General features: G+C 46.3%; 1 protein-coding gene across 1 annotated transcript in view; it reads left to right on the forward strand.

Annotated features, from left to right (window-relative positions):
- Nucleotides 1-203: 203 nt before the first annotated feature.
- LOC133228063 (voltage-dependent R-type calcium channel subunit alpha-1E) overlaps nt 204-22,079 on the forward strand; it is a 338,653-nt gene continuing 316,777 nt past the window's right edge. The window contains exon 1 of the mRNA XM_061383395.1: nt 204-1,284. Coding sequence (XP_061239379.1) covers nt 1,019-1,284 — 266 coding nt within the window. The 5' untranslated portion in view covers nt 204-1,018. The remainder of the gene's footprint in view (nt 1,285-22,079) is intronic.

Here is a 22,079-nt window from a genome sequence, read left to right on the forward strand (position 1 = left end):
GGGTGGAAGAGGAAGACCGAGTCATCAGTGAGCAAGTTCGATCCCTGGACAACTCGCGAGCCAGGCCACCGCTGGGCTCGGCTGCAACCTGTTCCTCCCTCGCCCAAGAGCTCTCCCGCCCGCCCGCTCGCTCCCGCCCTCTCCCCGGCGCAGCCGCGGATCGCTGTTGCATGCTGATCCGGGGAGGCGGCGGCGGCGGCGAGCGCTCCGGGAGGATGCTGGCACTCGGGCTTCGCCGCTCTCTGGATGCTTTTCAACTTCTCTCCCAAGCGCAGGAGCTTTGAAGTCATTTGTCCCTCTCCGGTTGGATCGACTTCTTATTTTGATATTTTGGGCGTTGCGGTTTATGCAGGAACCTCAATACAGCTCTCCTCCCTCCCTCCCTGTCTCCTCCACCTTTGGATGCGTCTGTGCTGGCAGGTTTAAAGACCCAAGTCTTGGTTGTGGAATTTCTTAGATGGACTTGCAGGGGCCGGCGTTATAAAGCATGTCACCGTAACCTTGTCCTTGTCTTTTTTTTTTTTTTTGAAAAGTTCTTTTGTTTTCATTTTTCCCCTCCCCCCACCATCAATAAATTACCAAACTGTTACCTAGCGGGCCGGTGCCTGCCTCTCTCCCAGAACTAGGTGGTGCGTCTGCCAGAAGAGGAGCTATGTTTGAAGAGCAGCCTACTCCACCCCTCTTCTCTCCAGTCCCTGAACGCCACCACACACTGGCATTTTGAAAAAAAAAAAAAAATTGTCTCCAGAAACGGAGCACCCCCAAGCTCTCCCCCCCCCCTTTTTTTTCCTCCTTGAGGAATGGAGCTTCGCAGAGGTTGCATTTAGATTCAACAGTTCAGAGCGGCGGGGTTGCTGCTGCCGCCTCTCCGAAGAGCTCGCGAGGCTCCCCGGAGGCGGTGGTCCCCGTGCCCGTCTGGATGCGGCTCTGAGACTCCGTGTGTCTTTCTGCTTGTTGCTGTGTGCGGGTGTTCGGCCACGATCACCTTTGTGTGTCTTCTGTCTGTTTAAACTTCAGGATGGCTCGCTTCGGGGAGGCGGTGGTCGGCAGGCCGGGGTCGGGCGATGGAGACTCGGACCAGAGCAGGAACCGGCAAGGAACCCCCGTGCCGGCCTCCGGGCCGGCGGCCGCCTACAAGCAGTCGAAAGCGCAGAGGGCGCGGACTATGGCTTTGTACAACCCTATTCCCGTCCGGCAGAACTGTTTCACCGTCAACAGATCCCTGTTCATCTTCGGAGAAGATAACATTGTCAGGAAATACGCCAAGAAGCTCATCGATTGGCCATATCCTTTCTTGCCCACCATTACTCCCCTCTCCCCTTTGCATTTCTTCGGGTAAGGGGGGAAACCTAGCGTGGAATTTGCCCCCCATCCCTTTCCTGGTGCCGATTTGCCCCTTCGCTGAAGTGCACTCTGTACTTTGGTGCATCTAAGAGGCAAGCATGGTGCCGTAGAAACCGATGTGGGCACTAGTGTTTTTCAAGGTAAGACTTTTGGTTTCTGATTTTTCCTCCGTGAAAGTCTCCAGCATTCCTGGGTGCATGGTGTTGCGGTGTTTGCCTCTTTTGGGGCTGGGCTTGATTGGATTCTCGGCCCCCTGGTCCCTTCACAAGCTGCATAGAATGGGTTGCTGCTAATCTCAGGATTTTCTTTCATACTCAGCCCCCTCTTACGTCCCTTGAAGCCATCCCCTTTGCCTCCATCCCCACCAGCTGGGAAGACATCGACACTGTCTGCCTGGAGGAAAGTCGAAGCTCTGTGAGAGGATTTATCAGCTCAGAAGCTTCAAAGCTAGGAGCCCAAACGCTGTAGATACATTGACAAATGGATAAATAACACAAGCGTTTGGCCTGGGACCCAGCTAACTGCTGGGGATTGAGTTTAAGTTCTGCTGGAAGAGGAGTGAGTGAGTGTGTCCCAGGAGGCAGTCTCCAATGACACAACCCAACAGCTCAGAGTTCGGGTGCTTTTCTCGGTCATGGCAGAGCAGCTCATCAGGGCCCATCCTTTCCTTAGTCCGGGTTGGGTTCTCCTGCCTCTTCAAGCTTGACCAGCTGAGTGCCTTCCCCATTCCCAGGATCCAGGCAGACCTGCTGGGCCTGAATTCATCAGCGGAGGGCTGCATCAGCTGAGGCCAGAGGTGTGCAAGCAATCCGTCTCTCGTCTCTCTCTAGCTCCATAGGAACTGCTCTCCACAAAGAACTGGTGGTGGCAGTGTTAGGGTGAACGGGCAGAGAAGGAGCTCCTTGGCAGGTTTAGTTAAGTGCACCCGATGCAGGCTGCTGATGAGGCATCTCACAGCCTCGTTCTTCACTAAGAATATGGGCATCTGGCAAGGTCTTTAGGAATCAGGGGCTGCTGGATGGTGAGGGAATGAGTAGGGAGCAAGCGGGAGGAGGGGGTGGATTATATACGGGTGAAGGCTTGGAGACATGGGACTTTGATGCTTGTGGAGAGATTTCTTGGGAGGGATGTACCTGCAAAAAGAGGCCACTCCTCGTCTTCCTTCGCCTGCCTCCCCTCACCCCCAACCTCCAGGTGTGCACGGGGAGGCAGCTGGCGCCACCTTGGGTCTCCAGTATCCTGGAAGCTCCTGGCTTGACCCGCCTTGGGGCCTAGGCATCTTGCTGCTACCCCCACCCCAGCCTCTGGCCTTCCCTTCCTTCCTCCCTAGTTCTCTGCCTCAGCCGCACCGCGATTGGCTGGCGTGTGGGGCTTCTAGGGAGCACCCCTCATTAGAAACGCGGGAGCATCTCTAAGCAGATACTCTTACTGCTGCAGCTCGCACCACCACCACCCCCGCCCCCCTTCTCCCTTCACTCCCCTCTCCCTCCCACCCCCACAGAGATCCTGGGGCCAGCCGGTTCCAGAGTTAAACCTATCTGGGGTGAGGGGGGACGGGCAAGGGGGAAGGGTCCGGCCCCTGCAGTCCCGCCCGGCCGGTCCGCTGCACAAAGCGACAGCTCTCATTGTGTTTCGTGCTGCGGCTGGCTGCGAACACTCCGCGAGCCAGGTCCCTACAGATTTTCCCAGCAGGCACCCCGTTCCCCGCCCGCCCATCTTCTACAATTCTCCAAAATTTCCCACCCACCTTGTGCTGCTTTACAGCGTGCCTCTCTTAGGGGCGTGTTTACCCAGACAGGCGCCCTCCCGTTGCCAGGCGGTAGACAAAGCCGCCCAGCCGCCCCGCGGGTGGCAGTGTGTGCCCGTGGCCAGCGTTGGCACCTCGGACGGCACCCCCGTAATTCCCCTCGCGGCCTGGGCTCCACCGTTCCTCCAGGTTTAGCACCTCGGGCACTTCCGGCCCGGCCCAGGCTCCCGGGCTGGGAAATTAAGCACGTCGCCTACACCACGAGGTCGTTGCTTTTCACGTTTTCTTTTCCGCCGCAAAGACGCCGCCTTTCTAGCAGGCATTGCGAGCGGCGCAAGGTGTGACCGTGGGTTTCACTGCGCTCTTTCCATGTCTTCGGCCAGAATGCGCCAAAAAGTCAAAAGAGACAGTAGGGAGTTAATTTCAGCATCCTACTCAGTGCCTTGGCCCTGAGCCCCGTCCCAGTGGGCCCTTCCAGCCCATTGTTGGAAGTTTCGAGGTGGTTCTACAGCATGTAGGCTGTTTGTAACAGTGTTCTGAGAACATTTGCTAAGGTGTGTAGAGGAGCCCTGTTGGCAAATTTAAAATACACCATGTTTGCTTTTTATTCCTGGCTGTACAATGTAATTGACTAATATATATTCCCTCTGGTGGTGACCATGTGGAAACATTGCACTTCTGGGGGTTCTGCGTGTGCTCTAATAGGGCATCTAAGTTCCTGGTCTCACCCCTCTTCTTTCTAATTCCTTTCCGAAATTATGTTCCTTCTTCTTACTGGGAGTCTGAGCACTGGTTTTCCAGCAAAGCTTTGGAGCTCAGCTGTCTGGGTTCAAATCTCAGTTCCTTTACCAGCCCTGTGACCTTGAAAAGTTACTTTATTTCTCTGTGACTCAGTTTCCTTATCTGTGAAGTGACCGTGAAAATAATGAGTTACTGGGAGAATTAAATGAATTAATATATGTCAGGTTCCTAGAGCACTGCCTAATTACCCAATAAATATTAATAGAGTCCTTAAGAAATTTTAGCATACTGAAGGGAGGGACCTTAGTTCTTGGTAAACTAAGTCTTCTAGGTTTTTGCCTCCCACAGACAGCAAGGGGCATCATCCTCATCACCTAGGGGCTTTTTAAAAATTCAGAATTCCAGATGCAGAGAAGAAACCAGTGGTTATCACAGGGAAGAGGGGCAGAAGGAGGGGTAAAATAGGTGAAGGGGATTAAGAGGTTCAAACTATGGGTTATAAATAAGACACAGGGGTGTAATGTACAAGACAGGGAAATATATAAAATATAGTCTATATTTTATAATGGGACTTCCCTGGGGGCTCAATGATAAAGAATCTACCAATGCAGGAGACATGGGTTTGATCCCTGGGTGGGGAAGATGCTCTGGAGAAGGAAATGGCAACCCACTTCAGTATTCTTGCCTGGGAAATCCCATGGACAAAGGAGCCTGGTGGGTTACAGTCCAGGGTTGCAGAAGAGTTGGACACAACTTAGCAACTAAACAGCAACATATTTTATAATAACTGTACAGCATGTTATCTATAAAAATATCAAATTGCTCTGTTGTACACCTGAAGCTATTATTGTAAATCAACTATGCCTCACTTAAAAACAGTTCGGAATCCCAAGCCACACTACAGAGTTACTGAATCAGAATTTGCATTTTAACAAGATCCTCAGGTGATTAGTATGCCCATTTGTTTGGGAAATGCTTTTGTGCTCTACTTAAGGGCCAGAATTTCACAGAATGTAAGATTCAGGACACATGTCAAGACCTGTTTTGAACTGTCATATTCACATGCAACATGCTTGAGGATTTTGATTATTCATGCAGTGCACCTTCTAAGATAAATACATCTGTTTTTGGCTGCAGAAAGTCACTGGAGAACCAGGAGTTGTTCAGTCGCTCAGTCATGTCCAACTCTGTGACCCCATGGACTACAGTATGCCAGGCTTCCCTGTCCTTCAGTATCTCCTGGAGTTTGCCCAGACTCATGTCTGTTGAATCAGTGATGCCATCCAGCCGTCTCACCTTCTGTTGTCCCCTTTTACTCCTGCTAGGAGGATAATGTATAATTCTGTGTGCTGTGTTAGTGGTTTCTGACCACTACATTTTACTGGTCTTTAATCACATTGGCCTGAAAAGTTAAATATAAGGAATGATGTAACTTATACTTGGGGGATTCTCTGATTTGGATGGAGGGTGGTAACCTTATCCAGTTATTAATAGGGAAGATCTTGTACTTGTGGGAAAAAATGCCTAGGATAACCAGATTTGGCATGAAAAGTGGTGGCAGGTCAACAGCCCACTCTGAATATGTTTCATTTTTCTTGGAAGCTACATCTGCATAGGGAGATAATTTTATTTTCTTATGGCACTCTCTTCTGCAGTGGATACCATAACCTTTTTGAAAATGTTAATCTGATTTAAAATGTGGTATTACATTTTACATGATTCTTCTTTTCTTTCTTGCTCATCTAATAGATCTAACAAAGGGTTCTCTTTTTCTCAGGGAATTGGCTGCTCTGAATGTCACCCTGCATTTACTATGTTGTGTGCTTATTGGTGCTAACCCTTCTGTGCCAGGGCCAGTTGCCCTGTAGACCTACAGGGTCTCCCTCATGGTTTGTGAGATGCTCCCCCACATTTGCGCTTTTCTAGGTTCGAAGAGGAAAGAAAGAAATGGCATGTCTGACTTTGTCATTGAGGAGCAGTGGGGTACTTCTTCCCCACTGATGGCGTGGGTCATCTCAGCAGGGGAGCACATGTTTTATGTGGAAATGAACATGGTTTAAAGTAGGAAGATCAAATGTGTTTTTAGCCACTGAGCTAAGGAAGCTCATTGTAATGAACCTGCGGATATTCACTCATGATTTCTTATTGTAGAGAACTTCATTATAGCCCCAAAGGACTCTGGCTTTGAGTCTGAGATTATATGCTGTATTATGGAGAATTTCCCACTGTCAATTGTCCATTATTTTTGGAGGATTTTGGTGAAGATTACTGAGAGCTTTAGTTCCCCGATCTCCCATTATGGCGTATACCTTTCTCCTGCTTTGTTGCCTATAAATATATTGCACCTTGAAAGATAGTAGACTGTAATCCTGGCAAGAATTTCAGGTTGGATGTAACTCCAGTGGCTCATGAGTCAGATCACCTTGATTAGGGCAGAGGCTGGCAGTTAACAAGAACAGAGTCTGTAATTGTAGGCTATGATCAGATAATGAGGAGAGGCTTCACATCTTCTGTGTACCTGGACAAGGAGGCACTGAGGCTACGGGATAAAGGTCTTCATTTGCTGAAGCTCCGAGGACCATCTCCACATTGCCCTGTGACTTTGCCCTTGAAATAAGGTGTGAGAAATACCTCCTCTGGAAACTAGGCTGGGTCTTGTCGAGGGGACTATTTGTAGTTGGGAGGTAGCCTGGAAAGCAAGTTGGAGTGAAGGAGTTTGACAGAAATGAAATGACTTGAAGATGGAGACAATAATATCCTGGCTGTGATGGTTTTGTCTGTTGTTTTGCGTGTCATTTCCCCACTTTCCTCCACTTGTTTTCCCTGCGCTAGGTGCAGTATACCCAATGAATTAGAGGAGGAGGAGGAAAAAAGGAGAACAGGCCTTCTTTTTTATCTTATTCTGAAAGATCCAGACTCTGGGATTAGTAGCTGGAGCCAAAACTGCTTATCTCTTTTTAGCTGCTGCTGTAAAAAATGTAGGTGTTTTTTTCTTTTTCCCTCAAACTCTACTGCATTTTATTCTCTTTATAGGAACATCTGGTTTCTTTCCATCTTCATATTCTTGGTTGAAATAAAATGCAGTCAAGATGTGCTAAACTCTGAGAACTCTCACAGACTCTTTGGCTCTGTGTGTTCCATCAGCTCATCAGGAGCCTCCCTCTTGTCATCTGCAGGGCTGCCTGGGAAACTGCAGCTCCTCAAGCCCAGCCATGTGGTCCAGCCCATGAGAGGCAACTATACTGATCTAATTTTGTTTATCACTGACCACAAAGACATGAAAGGGGGAACTCACACGTGACTGTAATTAATACCCTTTTATTCAAGGAGAGAGAGACCAGGTCCTTTCCTTCACTTTCTCTTTCTGCCCAGTTCTCCGCCCTTTTCATCTTTCTATATTTCTCCCTCTCATTTTTAGGTTCAGCCTTTGTGAATAATTCATTATATGTGTGGGTTTTTCCTAGGCTTTTTAGAAAAGGAAGGTTATTTGTCTTCCTCTTGGTTATGAGCAAGATCCCTTGCAGAGGGCCAGCTTCACAAATCAGCTTTTCCCTCTAAGTCTTTTGTATTTTTGCAGTGGGACTGGGACATGTGAGAAAGGTAACTGGGGGGAATATCTCTTTAAATAGGTTTTTTCTTGCAGTTTTTGTAATGATCGCCTCCTCTCCAGTCCTGTTTCACTGGGGTGCCCCATCAGTATGCAGCCATTCCCCTCCTGTATTCAGAGAATGTGGTTAACGAGAAGATATTTATGTCCCCAAGCACTAGTCACTCTGAATCCTCTCATCCTCCTAGGTCTTCACGCTGATAAATGCTGAGCCACTGAGCTAAGAAGCAAGCTTCTGTAGCTGCTGCTTTTTAAATTCCGGTGTGGATTCACATAGGATTGGAGTGGGGAGCAGACACTGAAATTAGTGTATCGTGCTCCCCTCCACTCCCATCAGTACATGTCTTCTAAAACAGTCTCTTTCAAAGAGGGATAAAAATGCCAGGGACCTCTATCAAGGTTTCTCCTTGCAAACATTCCAAACCTACACAGAGAGGGGTGGTGGAGTGCGGGGGTGGGGGTGTCATCAGCCTTAATTAGGGACAGAAAGTATAGCACAAAGTGTTTATGTTTAGGCTCCTCCAACCGAGTGGTCTTTTATGTGCTAAGCTTACTTCAGAATGCTGTCTGTGGTGTATTTTTGACTGCTGAGTACCCAGAGAATGTGTGGGGCTTCCCAGGTGGTACAGTGGTAAAGAAGCTGCCTGCCAAAGCAGGAAACGCAAGAGTTACTGGTTGGATTCCTGGGTTGGGAAGAGTCCCTGAACTAGGAAATGGCAGGCAACCCACTCCAGTATTCTTGTCTGGAAAATTCCAGAGGAGTCTGGCAGGTTATAATCCATGGGGTCACAAGAGTCAGACACAACTGAGTGACTGAGTGTGTGCACGTGCGCGCACACACACACGCAAAGAATGTTTATGGAATTTTCTATTCCCTACATCTTTGACCAACAGTCGGCTACGGACTCTTAACCCTATATATGAGCCCCTGTGTCCCCATCTCTGGAAAGCAAGGAGCAGCCAGAAGGTATATCCTTAAGAGGCAGAAATGGGCCAGATTAAGGAGCAGAGCACTAAATGACTTGACATGTGTCTGTATCCAGTCCATCATCCACCCTGTCCCTGGCGTTGCAGTAGTTTACCCCTTAGGGACGTATTATTGTATTGGAATTTTGAGTTCTAAGTTTGTTGGACTGACCAGTTCCACTCTCAGCCTTTTTGGACTTTTTTAAAGGCCTGCAATGGATGCATTCGTAAAGCAGTTCATCCCAGAGGCAGGTGGGCAGGGGTTGAGGATGTAACTCCGGGCTAGGCTCCAGCTCTAGGCTCCTGTGGTCCAGATGAGTGAATGGCTTCAGGGTGGGGCCCTCCTGTGCCAAGTGTGGTCTTATTGCCTGTGGGTGGTTGATTTGAATTGCTGTTGCAACTGCATAATTTTGAGGCTTTTTTGGGCTGCATTTGGTCCTGCTGCATTTTTGCTGCATCTGTTTACCCCAATCGCTGGAGAATTTGGAAAGCCTGTCTCAGAAGTATGCACTGGCTTTCTGAAGGCTTGTGTCAATAAAGCCAGACGGTGGCAGGGGGGTGAGATGTCACTTTTTTTTTTTCTTCCTCCCCATTTGGGAAAGATGAAAAAGGTGTGACCAAACAGTAGGTAACAGGTTAGAGGGGAGAGGTGCTGTGGTGGTGAGGTTTGTCAGTGATTAGACTCAGGTGTCATTTCCGTAGCCAAGACACAAGGGGCTCTTAGTGGCTTCTGGGACCCAGAGAAAAGCCTCTGCAAACCAGCGAGAGGAAGTTCCTCCTCTCAAGTCTTTCCCAGCCTTCAGCTCAGTTTTAGGTTTGAAGTGTTTCAAACTTTCTGTGCCTCTTTTGTCAGTTTCCACACTATTGTCTCATGGGGCTGGTCAGAGTCAAAAAGCATGAAATGGATTTTCAGCAGTCAGTCATTGACGTCCTGGCCATTTCCAGCTGTGTGCTATTGGAAACTGTCTCACTCCAGCTCCATCAGGGATGTTTCTTTTCAGCAGGTGATTTCTATCAGCATCAAGGCTAATTCCTCATTTAGCCTCTTTGTGTGGAAGTCATATGTATGCAGGCTGTCAGTTTCATCTCTACCATTGGTCTTCAAACTTCACCGTGTCTCAGAATTTCCTGAAGGGCTTGTTAAAATACCGATGACTGGATCTCAGTCCTGGAGTTTCCGATTCCCTCTAGAAACTAAAAATTTGCATTTGTCACAAGTTTTCAGGTAACACTGATGCTGCTGGCCTTGGAACTGTACTTTGAGAACAACTGCTATGCCTGGTGATGCCTTTAGAGAAGACTAGTCTTACAAATCACTCGTCGAAAATCTCTGTCTCGTTTAACAGCCTGAAGCCTTGTTGTTAACGGGTTCTTTTGGGTTCGGGTCGTGAGTCTTTGAGACTTTCTTTGCCAAAATGCAGATGATCTTGGGAGCAGGGACATAGTAAGCTAGTGTATGATATTATCAACTTGGTTCTTCTTCTTTCTGGGCTTATGATTGAGAGCAGTCTTGTCTGAGAACAGGCAAAGGACATGCCCCCTTTAATTCCAGCACCTAGCACAATGTTGGCACTCAGTGAGCATTCGGTAATCTGTTGTTGAATGATCGAATTCATCAGTTACTGTTGATTAAACACAGGCATAACTGAAGCGCCTAATAGTGTCTACTGGTACACTGACCAGGTCCTATAGGACCCGGTGTAGCCTGAGTAGGGGGAGAGGAGGATGGTAGGAGGTGGTCAGGGCACTGGATAGCTGGCAGGGGATTGGAAGGTCATTCCATGGGAAGTTGGAGGTTGTAAAAAGTAGCTTCACCTAATTCAGAAGGTTGGTCAGGGTCGCTGTAGTTTCTGCGACATTCACCACAGGCTGTGCAAAAAGTACACTGTGTCTGTTGTTATCTGGCATTTGCTTGTACAGAACTCTTTATTAATTGGCACCTGGAGATCTATGGTTTAATAACAATTGAGATTTGTACTGATGGTCCCTAGGTACCACAATATGCTGTGGTGCTTTCTGAATATTATCAACAAAGCATTCATTACATTATGTTCAACATGGTTTGAATGGTGTGTGTACTTTATTGTATTTGGAGCTTTTGCAAATATATAATCCATACTGATTATATAAAGTGGCTCATTATCACTTTTTTTTTTCCATTAAATTAAAACCTTCTTCTCTAGTTATACCGGATAACAGAGGAATTTTGGCATTGTTCTAAAAATGAGTCCTTTTTACTCTAGCAACGCTGTGGGACCTAGAGATGGATCCTCGTACGATTGTCGTAATGTCAGATGGTGGTTAGAACAAAGTCATTATTTTTTAAATGGATTGTTGTCTCAGCAGGCTTTAGATTTACTGGGCGAGTTTTCCAGCTGACAAGCTGGCATTGCATCTAACAGGGTGTGCTTGGTTCTGTGGGCTTATGTTGAAAATGAACCCCCCGAATTTCCAAGAGAGTCTCTAATAAGCATCTCAGCAAGAGGTGACACTGGTGGTAAAGAACCCGCCTGCCAGAGCAGGAGACCCGAGAGATGTGGGTTTGATCCCTGGGTATGATGGCCCAGGATCCCAACATCCCAGAATGTGGGAATTTTCTAGCATAGTCAGCATTTTTAAATTGTGATCCGTGGACCATCCCCCCACTCCCAAATGAAATGTAAGCAAAACTGTATTACGTTTTGGAAATAAGGGGCCACAGGATCACTTAAAATGCAATAGGATTTGTGATTTCAAGATAGAAAGCAAGAAAACACTGTACCAGAGGGACCAGGGAAGATCCCCTGGAGGAGGGCATGGCAACCCATTTCAGTGTTCTTGCCAGGATAATCCTAAGGACAGAGGACCCTGGTGGGCTATAGTCCATAGTGTAGCGAAGAGTCAAACACGACTGAGTGACTTCACTTTCACTTTTCACTTTCATGCATTGGAGAAGGCAATGGCAACCCACTCCAGTGTTCTTGCCTGGAGAATCCCAGGGACGGGGGAGCCTGGTGGGCTGCCGTCTGTGGGGTCACACAGAGTTGGACACGACTGAAGCGACTTAGCAGCAGCAGCAGCAATCCTAAGGACAGAGGACCCTGGTGGGTCCATAGTGTAGCAAAGAGTCAGACATGACTGGAGCGACTTAGCACGGCACAAGAAGTTGGCAGGTGATACTTCTCCCAAGTTGGCTGACTCACCTAACTTTTGTACCTTGGACTATTCTGTGCTCTGTTATACTCTTGTCTCATTTCTGCTCGATCAAGATTAGAGGATGTTTGGCCTGAAACTGTTCATTGCAGGGTGATGGTCTTTAGATGCTTAAGGCTATGGAACTTTAGAGTCGGAACTTAGTTGGAACTTTAGATTGACCAGAATGACTGTCTTGATGACATCTAGATGATTGTTTCTGGAGTATGGGGACAGTTATATCCCTTTGGTACAGTGTTTTCTTGCTTTCTATCTTGAAATCACAAATCCTACTGCATTTTACGTGATCCTGTGTCCCCTCATTTCCAAAATGTAATACAGTTTTGCTTACATTTCATTTGGGAGTGGGGGGATGGTCCATGGATCACAATTTAAAAATGCTGACTGTGCTAGAAAATCCCCACATTTTGGGATGTTGGGATCCTGGGCCATCGTAGCCTATAGATACAAGTATGACGGGAGCTCCACAGGGAAGAACTAGAGGTCTGTGTTGGTGTGAGTACATCAGCACGCTGCCATGATGAAGCATGCACATTCTAAGCGGCGAGCACTAGAGTAGTATAGGAACTCTTGCTGTATCACCCTGATAGATGATCATCAGGCTTCCAGTGTCAGAGTGCTCTCCCGTTATTAGAAAACTTAAAGGATAGCAAGTTGAAATACTCTTCCTTATAGTTTCCACCTGTTAGTTATTTTCCCCTCCTCTTCTGTTCTATAAAGCAACACGGACCCAAATCTCCTTCTTGTTCACTTGTGCTGTGAACACAGTACTATAGCACTGAGCAGTGCTGTTGGCTAGAATTTTCTGTGATGGTTTATGTTTCTATTTGTGCAGTCTAATGCTGTAGCTGCTAGCCACATGTGGCTTCTGAGCACTTGACACGTGGCTGTCGTGACCAAATGTTAAATTTTATTTCATTTGAATAAATTCAAATTTAAATAGCCACATGTGGCCAGTAGCCACAGTACGGGGCAGCAGAGGTAGAAAGGCTACATAGAGTCAGAAAGGCTGAGTTGCTATCTGGGATCTGTCCGTCGTTTGCTTTGTAACTGGACAAGGTTTCCCTAGCCTGGTGCAAAGGCCTTCCTGTGATCCAGTCTGCACGTGGCACCAGCCTGCTGTAGTGCCCTCCTCTCCCTCTGTGTCCACGGGCTGCCTGAAGGGACCATCCTTTCCCAGGCTTCTGTGCTTGAGCCCTTGCTGCTCTCTATGCCTAGAACATCTTCTCTCTCTTCCCCTGACTGCTCAGCTTTAAGACTCTACTTGAGGTCATTTCCTCCAGGAAGCCTTCTTTAATTTCTCTCGGCAGAGTAAGACCAACTCCCTCCTCCTGGCTTCCAGATGATACCTGGTTTATTACTTTATTGTAGTACTTACCCCATAGTTTTAGTATTGGTTTTAAATCCCTGTAAGTGAGAGCTCATTATCTTTAAGTTTTAAATGACCGGGACATAGAACAGTGCTTATTAACATTGGCATTAAACATGTTTATTTAAATTAAGATAATTTTTTAAGGTTTCTTTGTGTGAAGAAATTGCATTCTAGCTCTGATGATTTGAGGTTGTAGTCAACTGAAAACCTCGGATCTTTTGCTATGAATTGATGGCAGAGTTAATTTTCCCTCACACTGTTCCCATTCAATTTAATTTTTGAATGTAAATTCGGGACTCTGTTTATTTCATTTTATTTCCTTGCTTTTGGCCAACAGTCCATCCTGTAGAGATCCTTTTCAAGTGGGGACAGGGAACTAACATTCTTTGAGCATCCATGAACTTCAGACCCCATGCATGTTATTATCCACATTTTATATATAGGAAAACAGGCTAAAGAAGATTAAGTCAGTTGCCCCATGTCATCACCAGTGAACGTGAACCCTGCTGGTCTGAATCCAAAGCTTAGGTGGTGTTCATGACACATTGTTTCTAGACTCTTTTCAGGATAGTGAGCACTCTTAATGTGAGCGCTTTGTCAACTGCAGACAGGACAGGTTCGTGCTTTATCCTTTCATTCAAGTAATTGATGAAAATATGGTTAGAATTGGGACCCTCGCTTCTGCTTACCACTAGTACATTGGTCAGTGTTCATCAACTGTTCAGCTTTTCTCACATTTTCTCAACTTTAACCAGCTGATAGCCCTCTATCTCATCTGTAAGGATATTGGGCAAGATATCCTTGTCATATCCTTGTCATAGGCTTTGCTGAAATCCATACACACTTTTTTATCTATTTCATGCCTGTGCAAAGAATCCACCTGTAATGCAGGAGTTCTGCATTCAGTCCCTGGGTCAGGAAGATCCCCTGGAGAAGGACATAGCAACCCACTCCAGTATTCTTGCTGGGGAAATCCCATGGACAGAGGAGCCTGGAGGGCTACAGCCCATGGGGTCACAAAGAATCGGACACAACTTAGCCTCTAAACCACCATACCTGTATTAGGCTAGGAAATAACATCTTGCTTTCTCCGAGGTCCATACTGGGTGTTATTTTCAGAGACTCACCTAGACAGCATTTTATTTCTTTACTAGACAGTAGAAGTTTTGAAGTCTAGAATCCCAGGAGTTGAAGTGATATTAGACATCAGCTGGTCCACTGCCCAGTTGAGGAAAGCTTCACCTTAGAGGTTAGGATTTACCAGTCTCTGCTTGGAAGTGTTAGTGTGTCAGTTAAAAACATGGCCTTTAGATTCAAGTCTTGATACCACCTTCACCACTTCTAGCTGTGTGCCTTGGGAGTTATTTGACCTTGGTGTGTTCAGAATCTTCAACCATAAAATGGAAATAGAAAGTTTACCCACAGTGTGTATCTTATGGGATTTTCGTGACGATCAGATGAGATAACACATGTAAAACGTAAGAATAATGTCTGGCTCATAGCAAGCCATGAGTACATCTTAGTTGTTAGTGTCTGGCTAATTTCAGATGAATCACCATTAAATTTCTACAGATCAATTTTCCCCTTCTAACAATACCATTTGCTTTCTACTGACTTGCTGGCTCTCTAACCGGAGCACTGCCAGATGTTTATGTGGCCTCAAGTTGGTTTCGTAACCTCGCTGAGCCTCAGTGTCTTTAGGCATGAGGTATAGGTCACCTGCCCTGCTTTGCCTCCCTTCCAAGACTGTTGTAAGGCTAACATCAGCTAATATGTGGCAAAGTCCTTTGTAAAGATGTTAGATATTGGGGACTTGCTTGTAGTTCAGACTGTAAAGAATCTGCCTGCAATGCAGGAGACTCGGGTTTGATCCCTGTGTCGGAAAGATCCTCTGGAGAAGGAATGGCAACCCACTCCATTATTCTTGCCTGGAGAATCCCATGGACAGAGGACCCTGGCAGGCTATAGCCAATGGGGTCGCAAAGACTAGGACACGACTGAACGACTAACAGTACTACTACTGCTAACATTTTATTAAGTATTTACTATGTGCCAGATTCTTGTGCTAAGGGTGTCCCATGGATTACTGCATTTATTCCCCGTGACGGTCCTACAGAGATATGCATGCTTGTTTTCTGCATTTCACAGTTGGGAGGATTACATGGAGAGGTTAACTCATTTGCCCAAGATTACACAATACGCGAGAGCTGGAGACCTGGATCAGAGCCCGTGCTCTCAACCACCTCAATGAGGTGGTCTGCCCACCAGCCCTTTTTGTTTTTCTTCTCAGAGTTATTGGGTTTACATTTTTAATGTTGCATTAAAAAACACCTACATCCAAACCTGCCTTTTTTCATGCATCTCTAATGCCAATTTTATACCAACATTATCTCTGAGGACATGTTTGGATTTACAACTCAGAGAAAAATATCTTTAGGAGCAATAACATTGCAGAATTTTCCTAGCAAACTTTTGATGAAAGCAGATAAGATACTCAAAACCATCAGCCGTAGACCAAGGCATTCTGCTTTGTTTTTGTACATAAATGATAGTTGCAGGTTTCAGGTGGCCTGATTGAAGGCATGTGGAAGGGTCTGTCCTAGAGCCCTGGCTTGACCTCTGGGCAGGTTTTCTTCTCAGGGGTTCTGGGTCTTCTAGCTGCCTCCTCTTCATCTCTTTTCAGGCTTCTGAGTACTTAGAGTCTCCATCTTTGTCCTGTCGGAAAAGGGAGTCAGGATTGGATTCCATGAACTCTGGAGGAAGCTTCTGAAAGGGCAAGACGGATGTGACAGGAAGGGGGAACCTACATGGCTTGAAGCCCACGGCCATTTGCCTCATGATCCTGGGGAAGGTCATCCAGCCAGGATACCAGAGGGCCTTTTACCTGCGGGAACTGGGTGCAGATGTGAACGTGAATGGAGAACTCAGATGTAGGGTGTCTGGAAGCCAGGCAGAAGACTCAAAGGAAATTAGGGAGTGGGCTTACAAAAAGTGAAAGGAACTGCCTCTTCTTTCTGCTAACTTTGGATTGTGTTTGCAAGGGAGTTTGTATTTATGAGATAGCTGAGCCATATGGATGTACAAGGATGCATGTGTTCTCCTGGTCTGTTGATACGAGAGCAGTTGAAGGGCGTGGGCTTGTCTGGAGGTGGGGCAAGTAGGCGGATGTGGTAACATCAGGAGGGGGCAGCATGTGGAATATGGGCCCATGTAAATTCAGAGGATCTGGGCATTTTGGCAACCTACTGTTCCTTTCTCATAGATCGTTATGTATGTATTTATTTATTTTTGAGGTTGCCATCTGCCCTTCCTCCCCCAGAGTTTTGTGGATAAAGTTGTTCTGTCTTCTCTGGATAACCTCTTTCCCTGGTGATGATTAGAGAGTAAACAACAAATTCCCACCCCTGAATGTACAGGCTCAGAAAGACTGAGCTCACTTATGTCACAAATATCAGTAGGCAGGCTCAGAGGAGCAAAGCGAAGGAATAGATTCTAGGAAATGAGAATGGTCTGACAGCTCTCCACACTTCCACCGTGAAGGACACTGGCTTCAGAACAGTTGTAAAGTTGTATCATCTCTTTCTCTTCTCTTAACCTTCATTGCTTTTTATTTTCATGTACTTATTTTTGTATCATTTACTAGCACTATGTGGGGACCATGATCTGGGCCTGGAGAGTTTTCCGTGCCTCAGTTTACATCCCTGGCAATGTTGAGAGGAAAGTATTGTATCATTTTAGTTGCTAAATCATGTCTGACTCTTTGCAACTCCGTAAACTGTACCCACCAAGCTCCTCTGTCCATGGAATTTTCCAGGCAAGAATACTAGAGTGGGTTGCCATTTCCTTCTCCAAGGGATCTTCCCAACCCAGGGATTGAACCCACATCTCCTGCATTGCAGGTGGATTCTTTACTGCTGAGCCACTGGGGAAACCCCTCAGAGGAAACTAACCTTTAATAATTACTTACTGGGTGGCCAGCACTCTACAGTGTGCATTAGAGACATCCATCACTTTACCCAGTCCTGAGGGAAATAGATATTATTGTCTCTTCTGACAGATGATTAGCCCAGGGTCACAGGAAGACGTGTCTGGCCAACTCCATTGACTCTTCTCTTTCCACTGTACTACACTGCCTCGGATCAGACCAGAAGAGTAGCAAGTACTCTTCTCTAACAGCATCCTTTTAGGATGACCCTGAATTGCTTGCCTGCATCAGTAGCACCTGCTGGGTATGAGGCTAAACCAATGGAGGGGTAAGGAATCAGTAGATGGGAAAAGAGCAAAGATCTCTTCCCCAGCACCACGAAATGGGTCTGTGACAATTTGCTCTGTGTCATTGGAATGTGAGCATCATTTGGAATTGGGGCTCTTTGCTATTTTTGTCTCCTTTCTTCACCAAAAGCTCCATTGTCAGACTCTCTTCATCACTCTGCAGGGACTTTTGATTTGGAAGTGCCAATTCTCCTTTTCTTTTTAATATTAGCATAGAAAGTCCATTTTCTGTTTTCCAGCTCTCAAAAAGTCTATTCTCAGCCTTCCCTTTTCCAGGGCACCCATAGTGTGAGTGGTAGTGGGAGGAAGCAACTTTTATGACTTTTTTTCTGGAGTTTCATCTTTTACCGAATGCTTCTGGCTTTGTGGCTAGTTGAGGAAAATGGGGGTTGTGGGGACAGAGCGGGTGCAGGAACGACTTTACTATCTCAGTAGAGAGTATAGGAAAGGGTTCCGGTAGGTTTATAAAAGCAGCCTTAAGTTCACCCCCAGGCCCCCATTTTGAGGATTCTGAATTTTCTTTAACTGTCTCATGGAGGTATTTCTAGCCAATTGTCATGGAGCTTCTGTTATTGAAAGTTTAGAAATATTTCCACTGTAGACACTTGAGAGGCATGCCTGGGTGTGCCAGGACTCTGCTTTGGTTGTTATTGTTGGATGTCAGTAGCTTCTCCAAAGGTGGCTTCTCTCCATTGTAATAATGGAGGCTCCTCCTCTCTGTCTCACTTCCCTTACCATCATGTTACCTATTAGCACCACAGACTAATAGGATATTAGACTTACAGGGACCTAGAGAAATGCGCATCAAAGCCGAGGGTCAGAGAGGGTTAGTGACCGCCGCTGGTCTCTCAGTAAGTGACTGAGGCTGGGCTGGAATCCAGTGCTCCTGACTCTCGGTTCAGGACTTCGTTGATCACATTTCCTCTGTGCTTTCTTCAGTCTTTGTGTACTCATCATCCTTCTGTCCCTTCATCCTCTTTCTGGGATGTTTTCCTCCCGTTTTTAGTTAGCAGGTACATATTTTTAGTGTTTTTCTAGGTTGGGCATTGAAGGCGGGGGTCATGATTAATAAGAAAGGACTTAAGAAAAAGGAGGAATGGACCAGAGAAGAAAATTCAGGAGAAGCTAACCAGCACGGATCCAGTTGAATCTGTGAATGGGACTGGGAGGCAATCCATGAGAATGGATTATGAGAATGGGAGGCAGTGGTTCAGAACAATGGCTAATATTTCCTTCTCCCAAAATGTTGCTTGAGAATGTTATGAAGGGGTAGTAGTTAACAGGCACTGAGCTTCTACCCAGCGCAAGGATCACGTCTCAGTAGATGGGAGATTGGATGCTCCAGCATGTACTTATCTCACAGTGTTTTCTGGACTCTTCAGTGGTCCTGAGAGAGTAAACCATCCAGACCCTAACCTTAAGAGAGACGCTCTTGAGAACAGTCAAGTAGGGATGGAGAAGTAAACTCAATAAAAAGATCCCTTTCTTTTAGAAGCCTCCATTCAAGCCAGGAAGCCAAGGGAGTTTGATTTGATTGCTCTGATAATAGGTTCCTAAGCTTTTCAGGAATCCAAAGAGGTTTCTAGTCCTGGCTCTGGAAAAATCTTATTCCTTCTGTGATTTCAGTTTCTACGTCTATAAAATGAGTGTGCTGGATTAGCTAACGGAACTCTAAGGCACTTCTCATTTCTTACCGAGGTGCCCCTGGGATTCTAGTTTCCTCATTTGTTATCTCTCGTGACTTGAGGGCACCTTTGGCTGTCACTGCCTTCACCATGGAAGGCAGTGTTCTTCTCCCTGAATGCACGTGAAAATCAGCCTGAGTCCTTCTGGATATTCTGATGCCCAGACAGTAGCTGAAATGAATTAAATTAGAATTTCTAAGGATGGAATCCGTGCATCTTTAATTTTTAAAAGCCTCCCAGGTGATTCTGCTGTGTAGACAGGCTGAGATCCACTGATGATCTAGAAGAAGAGGAGAGCCTTTACCTGATAATGTTTCTTTGAAATATGCTTTTAATCATGTGTCTTGGTTGCTTCCTCTCAGTTGTCTTATAGCCACAGTGATATAGTGGAGGGGCCTCCCAGAATTCAGCCTGAGAGAATGGGGTGATTGATTCTTCTTTTTCATGGTGTTGGCAGACGGTTCACTTGTGGCTGCTTCTTGCACATGTCTGGCTGCACAGGTCCCTAGCCTTCTGTGCTAAGGGTGAAGCTTCAGACTTCCAGAAGGCAGGTCTGCTAGGGGAGCATCTCAAGTCTAAGGGGCAGAGTGTCTTGCTGACCCAGGAGGCCCTTGAGCAAGTGACTGAAGATTCATTGACATTCTTCCTTCCTGTTTGTTAACTCCGTGTGTGTCGGAGGGTTGTCCAGCTCAACTGCTGTCAAATTTAGGCATCTCTAGTATCCTTGATGGTTTCCTAGGGACATGGTGCTTGCAGTGAGTGATGTGTGGAACTGGCTAGTCACAGCTTGTGGGTTTCAATTGTGTGTATCTCTTCCCAACTCCATGTGTATGGGTGTCAAGTTGGTAGCTTGAGTTTGCCATGGAGAGAGGTTTACACTCCAGAAATTGACACTTGCTATGCACCAGGGCTTTTCTCTCTTTTAGGGAGGATGGTTTTTAAACATTTATTCTTGCAACACTTAGTTTACTACTTAACAATATAGTCCATTTGCTTGTGGAACTTCTCTGAATTGCCCCAGATTTGCCTTTGGGTGGCCGCTCCATCCAGTGGTCTCAGCCTTGCCCTTCGGAAGAACTTAGTTTCAGCGTCCCCTCTGACAAGCTAGCCCTTCAGATATTTGCTAAGAGCTATGATGTCTCTCTCCAGTCTTCTTTTTATAAGCTGAGAATCCTTAGTGCTGTCAACATTGTCTCATGTGGTTTGGAGGCTCATAGGTGTCTTTGAATGTTGGGGTGCAATAGCAGGGTTTTTTGAGGAAAACAAAAACTTCTGCCAGAGATGATCTGTGGACTCTTTCACAGAAGGCTTTTTCTTTTCTTTCTGCATTCAGAGTACCATCTGAGCCCCACAGAGTCAGTGGGGATGTGGAGTAGGCTACAGTCTTGGGTGTGGTTGCTGATGGCAGCCCACATTCTTTGCCTAAAACACACGTTGCTGCCAGAAAGGCTTGATGGGCTTGAATTCATCAGAGTGTCATCAAAACACAGATTCTGGCTTCTGAAACAGGTAATTTTCCCACCACTGTTTTGTTTTCCTTCCAGAGGCTTTTAATATTTCCCCTTTCTTTCTTCCCTTTTCTGGAGCATTCAATCATTTGTCTCTTGATCACCAAAACTCTGTGTCGAATGACAGCGTTTTGAGTCCAGGATTCAGCGTGACACACAGAAAGGGAATTTGTCAAGGCTTATCCAGCTGTCTGTTAGTGAGAGGAGAGAGAGGGAAGCCGGTGCTGGCTGAGTTTCGCAGAATCACCACTTCCCATCCTTTTGGAACTGGGGCTCAGCTGAGACTGAGCACTGGTTAACCATGTTGGCAATGATGTGAACTTCCTTTCAGTCTTTTTATATAGAGGGCAGGGACATTGGAGTGAGATGGGAGTTGTTTGGTCTAAAAGCAATGAAAAGTTCAATGCAGCTACACAGCCAACATCGCAGGGTTAGTGCTGGGGATCTTTTGTTTTGAGTAACTGAGTCCATTGACCTCCCTAAGAGAGCAGAGGGCCGTATGGGCAAACAGAAAGCCTTTTGGGGAGGTTCTCTGCCTCTTTGCTCTATTTTCAACATTGCTTCCTTTGTCTTTCATTCATTAGGATTTCAGTCTTTAGGAGTAGGTGTAATGGCATTTCCATCTTCTTGACAGAGAGAGGGAGAGAGGTGTGTTCAGGATTGCCTGTCAGATGGTGAATTTGAACAGAGGCAGCTGTTGTCATGGTGATGGTAGGTTGCATCCCACCACCATGGAAACCAAAGTTAAAAAACTGATGTTAAGGCTGGAAGTCACATGACACATTTTTGTTTTGTTTTGTTTTAAAAAAAGAGAAAGGAGTTTGGTTTTTCAATCTGTTTTTTTTTTTTTTTTTTTTTAAGGCGCGTTGGGTGGTGAGAAAAATTCCAATAAGGAAGCGATGAGATAATGAAATGGGACAACGCGAAGTATGCAGAGCCTTGCACCTCATTTTCCTGCTTGTTAGCAGTGTGTTTCTGCTGTAATGGGGATGGGAAAGGCAGGACAGATCCAGGATGGATTTCCAGAATTGCAGTCAGAATTGTGTACTGGTTGTTCTATCACAAGAGCAAACGCTGGGGTTTAGCCCTCCTGCCCTTCAGTGGCTGTGTGTCGTCCACCCCATTGGGACAGAGACTGGGAACCTAAAAATAAGGACTGAGAAAAGAGTTGGGGGTGGAGTTGAGGGTGTGACCTGCCCCAGACATGAGAGTGGTTCATACATTGATAAATTCAGATGCTTAACGTTGTCTTTCAGGAAATTGAAAAATTTATCAGTAACCCCTGAGAACCCCAACGAATGCAATGTCTCTCTTTATTTCCTTTTCTGAATGAGACTTCTTTGGATACTCTGTCCTGCTGGGTCAGCCACAGAAGCAGGTTCAAAGAAGTCCAGGAGGAGCCTATCCAGGAGCATGTTAGCCTCTGGGCCTAGGCTCCCTTGGACCATGACTTACCTCTGAACCTGACCTCTAACCTCTGAACCTGGGTCAGGCAGAGCTGCGAAGGCTTGCTGAGAGTGTTAGAAAGCCCTCTTGGCTCATCATCTTTTTATCTCATAGTCACTCCTACTTCATCCCATGATCTGGAAAGAAGGTGAAACATCTTTCCAGGAAGGAGAGCTGGCCCCAGGCCTACCAGGGCTGG

The sequence above is a fragment of the Bos javanicus genome, chromosome 16 (assembly GCF_032452875.1).
Source record: "Bos javanicus breed banteng chromosome 16, ARS-OSU_banteng_1.0, whole genome shotgun sequence".
NCBI lineage: Eukaryota > Metazoa > Chordata > Mammalia > Artiodactyla > Bovidae > Bos > Bos javanicus.